Source organism: Copadichromis virginalis, linkage group LG23 (genome assembly GCF_057382275.1).
Source record: "Copadichromis virginalis isolate Kocher_CV1m ecotype Utaka linkage group LG23, C_Virginalis_male_GT1.1, whole genome shotgun sequence".
Taxonomy (NCBI): Eukaryota; Metazoa; Chordata; class Actinopteri; order Cichliformes; family Cichlidae; genus Copadichromis; species Copadichromis virginalis.
The window spans coordinates 39573392-39582887 of NC_140639.1; the positions used below are offsets into that span (position 1 = coordinate 39573392).

General features: G+C 37.9%; 2 protein-coding genes across 4 annotated transcripts; one reads left to right on the plus strand and one right to left on the minus strand.

Annotated features, from left to right (window-relative positions):
- The first annotated feature begins 268 nt into the window (after positions 1–268).
- Positions 269–4072, plus strand: LOC146681611 (uncharacterized). Of its 3 annotated transcripts, none has more exons than XM_085448690.1 (5): positions 269–795; positions 1369–1472; positions 1661–1813; positions 3513–3605; positions 3749–4072. In XM_085448690.1, exons 2-5 carry the CDS (start codon positions 1416–1418, stop codon positions 3770–3772), a joined length of 327 nt encoding a protein of 108 aa, XP_085304816.1. In that variant the 5' UTR covers positions 269–795; positions 1369–1415; the 3' UTR covers positions 3773–4072. The 3 variants fall into 3 exon arrangements, with proteins under 3 accessions (XP_085304816.1, XP_085304814.1, XP_085304815.1); XM_085448688.1 differs by having other exon boundaries at positions 3753–4072; XM_085448689.1 differs by lacking the exon at positions 269–795 and having other exon boundaries at positions 980–1472; positions 3753–4072.
- Positions 4073–4604: 532 nt separating this feature from the next.
- LOC146681612 (complement C1q-like protein 2) lies at positions 4605–7347 on the minus strand. Its single transcript, XM_085448686.1, has 2 exons — positions 6674–7347; positions 4605–6099 (listed from the first exon to the last, which is right to left on the minus strand). The coding sequence occupies exons 1-2, from the start codon at positions 7271–7273 to the stop codon at positions 5920–5922; spliced, it is 780 nt and encodes a 259-aa protein (XP_085304812.1). The 5' UTR covers positions 7274–7347; the 3' UTR covers positions 4605–5919.
- Between the last annotated feature and the right edge of the window lie 2149 nt (positions 7348–9496).

The following is a 9496-nucleotide window of genomic DNA, read 5'->3' on the forward strand; positions in this document are numbered from 1 at the left end:
CTGTTTTATCTGGTGGGCTAGCTACAGTTATGCTAGCTAGCCAGGGATGTGTTAGCATAACTCGGTCAAAAAATCTTTATATTTCATCTGGGCCCTTTGCCTTTTATGGACGTAATATTCTTTTGTGGTTATGCATAATTTTATTCAACAAAGAATTTTAATGAATTTGGGGAAAGTATATTTATAAACTTCTGAGCGTGCTAACTGATAGCTATAGCTAGCTAGCGGGAAAGCTCAGTCAATAAAATAACTTTTTTGTTGTAAGTGTGCTAAACTTGTTCAAGTGAGCCAAAATTTACACTTTGGACTTCAGATTACTCTAAATGCTTTATTTCTGCCAGTTTGCTCTATTCTTGGATTGGTATGATATCCTACAGAAAGGATGTTCCTAATATGACCATCACAGGCACACAAACCAGAAGAAAGGTGTCTTAAGGGGAGTTGGAAAGTACACTCTAAGAAATGACACACTGATGTTGGTAGCATTATGTAAATGTTTTATGTTAAAACTAATGCCACCAATTGATTTTTAACTTTAAACACAAGTATGTTGTTTTGAATTTAATTAACAACATAAGATTTCAATACAACAAAATGCAGTAAATTAAATCCAACGTAAAAAGTTCATTTAAAATGAAGAGCACTTTAATTTAAAGAGGATTGTCCTAATAGGCTCTCCATACTTCTAAGTTTGCACATGTGCAGTGTGGAAGTTTGATCATCCGCCATTTTCAACTGAGACTTGCATATGCTTAGTATCCTGGATAGAATCCATCGCCATCTGAGGATTATTTGGTAAGTACAACAATTTAAGGATGACAAATTTGATTAATGTATACTAACTGATAAACATCTGACACTTTCGGGAATACTTTTGCATTTTTTTTAAACAAATGATGCCTGGTAAATTTTTTAACACTCTAGCTTGTATACCTCTCTCACGTGTTAGAAGTATGAAGACATTTAACAAATATTGTTGAACCTGCTTCGGTGTAATTTTCCAAAATCTTTTGCGATTCCTGTTAAGGTGAGACTTGCCTACTAAGACCGACAGTTTTAAAATTACTCCCAACATCTACCGCACCTGCTCCCTGACATCAGTAATGACCACCGGGAGCGCCAGCGATCCTGTAGTTTGAAGAATGAAATGAATGTATAGTGTATTTTAGAAATGTGCCTCAATTAACTTGCTACATTGTTTGAAAGAATTCGACTCCATGTTGATTTCTGGTTTAGTGTCAAACGCAGGGATTTAAGCGATTAACATTTTGATTTGTAAAGTATAAGACATGCGTTCATCTGTTGTCATTGAAGTGCAGAATAATGTGTAATACTGTTATATATAATCCATTTAACTCCTTGTATCAGTTTCCATTGGCTATCATCGCTACCGAAGACAGGAAATCATCAAAGACATGCCATTCATTGCAGAGGTCAAAAACAGATGGCCTGCCCTGTTTTCAGAGACTGAGGTAATTCTTACTAACTTTGTTATTGGAAGTCATTTTCATAAGAACTTGTATTTGAAGAACAAAGTACTGTAAATTGTTAATTTTAAAAGATACAAAATGTTTGACTGAAAGTTGTAACATTCTTGCATGTGGCCTCTAATCAAATTAATAGAGAATACTCTCTAGTTGTAATTTTTAATATGTTTCAGGTTGTTGCGGAGTTCGCCCGCATCACCATGGTCCCTTTGTTGTCGACTTTCATGGCCAAGCTGGACCACTACGCTGACCACCTTAGAGTGTTCAAAAAGAACGGGGGAACAGCTAAACGCAATATCAACTTAATCATGGCAGCCATGGATAGGGTATGTATTTTAGTTGACCTTGATTGAGCTCTGAAATTATTTGAATGCTTCTTCAACTTCTGTGTCTGTCATTAATCAGAATTTTTTTTCAACTGAATATGTGTAAATTTGAATATTTTGTAGATACATGTGAATCAGTGACATGCAGTCAAGTGAGGCACCTTAATGAGAAGTAAAATACTAACAAAAGAGAAATTCAATTTGTACACTAGATTTTTAATTTGCTTTCTGTGTGATTTCAATATTTTTATGGTCAAAATTGCTGTCATTACGGATTTTCTGTTCAAATACAAGGTAAAACGCTGAGAGGAGGCAATGATGATGCTGTGTCTCACCACAGACACACACATGCGCAATCCCACTGCTGTTTCTCTAAATTGCCAACGTACATGTTTGATTACACATGTAATACAGATGATGACTTGCAGACTACCTAATGTATTTGACGAATCTGTGTTACATGTTTAATGTTATTGGTCATAAATGTGCTGCAAAAATGCATGGAGTGAGGCTGATGGAGGGCAGTGCTGAACCCTAAAGGCAACATGTATAAGAGGTACACGTATATGGATTCACAGTGTAATCACATTACACTGAGAGCGCCATTGACACAGTGGATAAAGCAGCACTCTTAGGGAGCATCAGTAAATTTCACAAAGGACAAATTGACACCAAATCAGTCCTAAGCAATGAGACGCACCAATTTTATTTTAATGCATCTCCTATTTATAAATTAATAAATTGATGTAAAATGAATGATTTTTCTATAATTGTTTCCAGGTCATTTGACCAATTTATTTACTACACACAAAAAATGAGACACACCAAACCTAAATAAATTTTAATGCATCTTCTGTAGGGCTGGGCACTTATTGCATCGCTTATCAATATTGTGATAAAACACGTCCTATGTGATTAAAATGATAGACTGCTTTCAAACCTCTAAAAAAATATATGATAATTTAGTTGAGACTATTACTTCCATTAATGTCAAACTTATTATCAATTCAACAAGATAAATAACTGCTGGTTTGTCTAAATAGCACATTTGCTAAGTTTAATTTGCAGTATTTGTATTTGTGAGGCTGCATTGATAGATTTATAGGCAAAAATACTATTATGATCTTTTATTGTAACTCTTATTGTTAAGAAGCTTGGAAAGAAAAGCGTCTGGACTTCTTTAAGTTGCTTGAAGACGTTTCATCTCTCATCCGAGAAGCTTCTTCACTGAAGAAGCTTCACTTTTCTTTCCAAGCGCCTTAGACTACGATGACCTGGATGACTGAGAACCTTCACAGACTTATTGTTATCGCAAAAAATACCACAAAATGTCATGATAGGATTTTAAGTCCATATTGCCCAGTTCTAATCTTCTATTTAATTTGAATATTTTTAGGGGCACAATTATTAAATATATTGTTGAACAATCTAGAATTTATTAAAGCAAAAATGAAAGCTTTCACGTAATGTCAAAATTGAAAAGCTTCGATTTTTGAGTTCATATATTTGTTTATCTGACTCAGAGGAGTCAGTGCCTTACCAATCATGAACCTCACTGCACGTCACTGATGTGAGTTATGAAACATTGCTTAATCACTTATCTGGATTATGTGTTAATATTTTTGACTTTGTTTTGTAAAGAGGTTGAAAGGAACCAAAATAGGAAACTTCCCTCATATTGAGTTCTTATCTCCACCAGAATCCCAGCATTGATGTTCGACGGGAATGCATTCTGAAAGCTGTCTGTCTCTACTTAAATGAAAAGCCAGATGACCTGTTCAAGGAATTCTTGGTAAGTTAAAAAAGGAAAATGATCAGCTATTTTCCTTTTTTTAATTTGGGATTGGAAATGGAAGGTGGACTTACTTGTCCATATGTATATGTACGCAATTAACTTATCTTTTTCTTTTATTTTTATTTATGTGGATCTTGGAGCAAGCAGAGAAACAGAGAAGCTGACTTTGGGAGTCTATGTTGTTCAGACATGAAGGAGCAAACTCTGCAGATACACCTGAGGACATTGGTGTCATCGTAGAAGGATGCACTGTGCTGCAAGCTCTTAGTGATGTGGCAAAGGGTTGTGCCCTCCTGCTTGGATTAATCTACAGTCTAAATCTGAGCTACCCAAAGCACCTGAAATACACATTTGAATTTCTTCAGAAGGTGCTGATGGAGTTGGATGGGAACAACCTATCCATGAAGGTGCAGGTTCTGAAAAACAAACTGCTTGAGTGAAACAGCCTGCAGTGAACTATAGAGGACACTGAACTTTAAGGTTCTCGAACCCTTCTCCTTGCACTTCATAAACTGTTCAGTTTGAATTGCCACAAGAACTTCTGCAAGGCCTTTCACTTTTCTGCGTTCTTTGTTCTTGAACCTTTACCAACATCCAACTACACTGAAAAAGACTGCTCCTAACTTTGGACTTCAGTTTAAGTTTTGAAGCAAAGGTTATTTTTGTAAATATGGACAAAAATGACACTAAAGTAATTTCTACCAGCTGTTGCAGGGCTGTATTGTGGACTTTTCATTGTAGCCCAATCAAGTTTACATTAAGTCATGTTAATGTTAAAAATGTTGGAATCACAACACTTTCCAGTTTTAATCATTTCAGTTTAACATGACATTCTTTATCTTGTCTTCCTGCACTTAAAATGCACTTGAATATATGTAAAGATTGTTTAAGAAAAAAGATCTAGAAGCATTTGAATTGCTCAAAGTGTGCTTCAACAAGTTTTACACAAAGTGTTATTAAAGTTAGGTTAACTGAATAAACTGGTGTTCAATTTTTTTAATTTACAAACTTAAATAGAATAAGTTGCAATTCTGTTAAAGTGATTTAATCCTATAGTTTCAGTAGAGCGTGTTTTGGGTGAGTAGATTTATCAGATTTACTTAAAATTTGTTGTTCAAATTAAATATATCATACATTTTATATTTCACTAACCCAGTTGTGTGGAACCGGTTGACATAACTGGGTGGAGTAAATACAACATGTTATTTCTTAAAGTAAGTAGAGCTTGTTTTGGTTGAGTAGGTTTTATTTAGTCTTCTCAATTTAAATCAACAAGGTTAGTTATATCAACATTATGATATTCAGCTAATACAACATGATTCTTTTGAGTTGCATTTAATTATCCAAATGTTATCAGATGTACTTAAAATTTCTTGTTCAAATTAAATATATCATACATTTTATATTTCACTAACCCAGTTGTGTGGAACCGGTTGACATAACTGGGTGGAGTAAATACAACATTTTATTTCTTAGAGTGTAGGTAAAGTGATTTTTTTTCAAACAGAGGATAAACTGAGAGGCTGCATTAAGGCCCAATATTTGATAAATAAGAATTGGTTTTAACTGTGACTCATGCAAATCTACTCTACTTGAATGCAAGACTAAAATATGGAACTGGAAATTAACATGAGATATCCCCTTTAACTTTCCACAAACTATGATTTTTGAGTTTTGCTCATAATCTATTAGAGGAAGTTAAATATAGCTGGACAGTACAATAAAACGACAACAGCTTCCTTCTTTTCCCCCTCCAGCTCCCTGAAAGGTCAGAACTCACTGAATGGATTGATTTTGCCATGAATGTTTTCACTGCTGCTATTGACAGGCCACAAGGGCAAACATTACTGGCTAATTTATACTCTGAAAACTGCTTATCCGACCTTCAGTTTACATCTTGATTTCTTCATATTGTCTTCGAAATACTGCATACTTTTAACACACATGTGGCTTCAGAAGACCCTCTCAGCCTGTAAGCATCCAGTTGTTAGCTTTACGTCTTCAGACCTGTTGCCTCCATAGCATTTCAGAAAGGAGCTCAGGTAATATTTTCTCCCAGGGATGCTCTAAATTATCTGGAGCATTTGTTTCTTTACACTAAGGTATCACACACGCACTAATGACAGCAACCTCCAGGTGAACTTAAGTTCAAATAAATATACAAAAAGGATCTTTGACTGAAGTAACAGAACAACAAGTTGCAGATAAAGCCACTAATGTTGCACCTATTCAAAAGAACAGAAACCAAGTTGATCATATTCTTTACTGTAAACTATATTCAGTGACTGTCCAAGGATGTGCTGCAGCGTGATTAGTCTGGGTATAAGATAAAGCCAGAGAAGGTGCTGTATTTGTTATTATTTCCTCCATGAGCTTTGCCGCCGTCGAGCTTGACGTAGATCTCATCTCCAGAGTCCAAATGCAGTACAGCACTGTTGCTGGCGTAGTCATAGTTCTGGTCTGCATCCTGAGCTATGGCACTGGCTCGAACCTGGTTAAAGAGAAAGAGAGAGAAAGAGTTCCTGTAACGAACACTGAAATAGGACTAAGCAGAAAAGTTCACATATACCTGAGAGGCAAAGGGAAGCAGCAGTGGTGCGTAAAATGGATAGATTCCAACTTTTAGCTACCAAGTGTGAGGTTAAGGGGACGTCAGGTTAAAAAAAAACGTGGAGGAAAATAGAATAGAGCAAAATTTGGCCCTAAGTCTGAACTGAACCCTGAACTAATGATGTCAACCCTCCTGTCTGACCCCACATCCAACTGAAGCTGTCTCATCTAAATTGGATTTACGCATGAGCGCTACCGTCAAACAGAGCGCACAGACAGGCTTATAGAGAACTAGAAATACCGCTGGTGTTATGCTAAAAACAATAAAGATATATCTGCTTCCACAATTCGTTTGGAGTCCTCTACCTCCGTGTGCGCTTTTGGTGCGTAAAATATGTATTTCGGCACGAGGAAAAAAGCCATTTTATGTATATCTACATAAACTTGAATAGTTATGAATTTACTTTATTAACTGTTAGTGCTCCCGCTTTTCCCGTCTGAAGCTACCCTCCTACCTGCCCGTTCTTGCACAGGTCGGCCCACATGCTCGTCCCGTCTCCTCCTCGCATCAGCACATGATAAGTGAAGAAATAGATCCCGGACACATGGCAGGTGAACTTCCCGGTGCTCGGATCGTAATGGTTCCCTAAGTTTGTAATCACGTCGTCAAACTTCAACACCTCATATCCTTCGTGCGGATTTTTCAGACCGACGTAGAAAGCGATCCTGAAACCGCTCGCAGTGGCGTTGGCTACCTCTGTCTCGCCGTTGTCACCCCCCGCACCTCCGGTCAGCGCAGGGAAGGATAGTTTTACGTCGCCGCGCTCTCCCGGTGGGCCCCTGGGGCCAGGGGGTCCCGGTTCGCCCGGTGGGCCCCTGGGTCCAGGTTTACCCGGTCGCCCTGGCTCCCCGCGGCTCCCTTGCGCCATCGGCGGCAGCGGAGCCGCCCCGTTCAGGTTCTGGATCACCTCCATGGCCGTGGCGCCTCCCGGTTTGGGACTGTACGGGTCGCAAACCATCCGACAAGTGCCCATCATCTCATAGTAATGAGCGGTGGTTTTAGAGGTGCGGATCAGCAGTAATGGGACAGCGATGGCGAGAACTAACAAAACCATCGCGACGGCGGTCACCAGAAACACCACGGACCACTTCCTCCGCGCCGTTCGGGGACCAATGGAAGATAAAAAACCCGAGGAGCGGCTCTGGGGAGGAATCGTGACAGAGGACAGAGTGGGGGTCCAAGAAGAGAAAAACCAAAACAGGTGAAGTTCAGTAAGTGCGCGTAACTCGCTCCTGCTTTTCTAATTGGAGTCTTCTAGCCCGTGGGCAGCGGATATGACCGGAGAGAGGGTGCGCGTCTTGTCTGGCTGGCTGGGTGCGCGCGGACAGATGCCTCCAGCTGTCAGAGTTAGAAAGGATGAGACCGGAAGACAGAGGATGTGGCCTTCAAATTAAAACTCTTTTCTACTGACCGATGAACGAGTAATATCGAGATTAGAGAAGAAAACTGAGCGATGCAAACGATGTTTACAGCGCTTAGTGATGCGAGTGAGAACCACGAGGCTGCACTGCGCCGTTAAGACGCATCAAGAAGTTAAGGCGCGCAACTCACTGAAGGTCACGTGGTGTGTAATTGTACTTAAATAAAGTTCAGAGGTGATTACTTTCAGTGGTCGAAATAAATATTTGCTGGAGCGTTACTTTTAACTTTGCAGATGTATTACACTAAATGTCGAATACAGCAGGTACAGTAGGGTCAAAGCACCACGAGGCCACTGTTGTACTGATTTGACGCCACGTATATGATAGATAAATCTGAACTGAATCTAATCGGTAAATAATCCATGTTAATAAGCCACCGAGCAGTAATTCACTTAGTTAAATTAGTGTCAGCTCTACCAGAATGAGGTCCTTACACACTGAATATTACCCTGGGAAAATGAAATGCATTACTTGGACTTTTAACAGAGTGTTTCCGTACAGTACTCTCCTGTTTTTTTGTTTGTTTGTTTGTTTTAACAAAAGTAACATCGTGTTATCTCCATTACTTTATCTTTATATTACACTGCTACCTCAGCTACAGTACAGAGGGGTGTGCTGTAATTGTTACTTCACTTCACTACTTGTTTTCTTCAAAGGCTAAGAAGTTTTACATATGACATGATCCCAACGACACAATGAAAACATCTGTCTGTCAATGTTTTTTTTTAAAAAAGGTTGTGGCAAACATAAGAAAGGACCTGAGTCATTGCATCATTGGAAATATGACTATAAAATGTGTTAAATAATATGCACTAGAAGCTCTTTTGCCAATTATTGATCTAAAGCACTAAAGCTCAAAGTGATTTGGTCCACTTTTTTGCCTATTCCCAGAGTTATGTATTATAACACTTTATAATATGGCCTCTTGACTGAGGGTGTAATTTCTCTCAGTTTTAGTATTTATATGAATTTACAGTATAATTATATTAACCTACAAATACTTAAACGTAGGGTAACAAGTCAGGTCTATACAGGAAACAAAGAAATAATTACAATGTAAGTCAATTCAAGCAGTTTAAAAGCATTTTTAAGTAACGCGTCAGTAATTTTAGGTAATCAATGAGTCATTTTAAGTATTGCATAACATCAGTTATTTTAAAGGAAAGGAGATAAAATGATTGTGTAAGTAAATAATAACAGTCGTGATCACAAATAAAATATGATCAAATAAAAGTTGAATATGAGAACATCTGTCACACACTTCAACATAATAAATATTAAAGAAAGATGTAAAGAAGAAAGATCAATCCACAACATAATATAGCCTGAGCCCCAAAAAGTACAGCATACTTACCATGTAAGACGGGGAAATTTCATTTAATTCATTATTTTAAGGCATTTTACTGAAATCAAACCCCTTAGAACTTAGATCTAAAATGCTTCTTTTAGACTTTTTGAACCCCTTCTATCAGCAAAGAAATGAAAACTTCATGTCTAGTGATAGTCATGTTTACAGCAGAAGGAGGTCTTAATAGTCAGTTTTGATTCTCTTCATTTTTTTTAACTTTCAAATAATAATATCACCAACATCGGATACAGTTTAAAAGAGCTTTCATTTCTGCAGGTGTAACAGGAAATGCTCTATTTAGTTTTCAGTGACCTGACAAAAAGGACCAGCCATATAAAGTTGCACAGATGTTATTCAAAATGTCAACGACTGGCAGTGTTTGCATCTCGCAGTCTTGTAGCGGACTGCTTCAATCCATGCGTACATACACCGCCTTAAAAAGCCACATGACTGCATATTTGTTTACAAATTTTCTTTATGTAGGTGGAATAAATTACAGGGGAAAATG

Bases quoted from the DNA above. Each gene is read 5' to 3' on its own strand.
- LOC146681611 (XM_085448688.1), top strand. From the start codon at position 1,416: ATGCCATTCATTGCAGAGGTCAAAAACAGATGGCCTGCCCTGTTTTCA. The intron at 1,814-3,512 runs GTATGTATTTTA...TATCTCCACCAG, and splicing joins TCATGGCAGCCATGGATAGG to AATCCCAGCATTGATGTTCG. The intron at 3,606-3,752 runs GTAAGTTAAAAA...TCTTGGAGCAAG, and splicing joins ACCTGTTCAAGGAATTCTTG to CAGAGAAACAGAGAAGCTGA.
- LOC146681612 (XM_085448686.1), bottom strand. From the start codon at position 7,273: ATGGTTTTGTTAGTTCTCGCCATCGCTGTCCCATTACTGCTGATCCGC. The intron at 6,100-6,673 runs GTAGGAGGGTAG...CTCTTTAACCAG, and splicing joins ACCTGTGCAAGAACGGGCAG to GTTCGAGCCAGTGCCATAGC.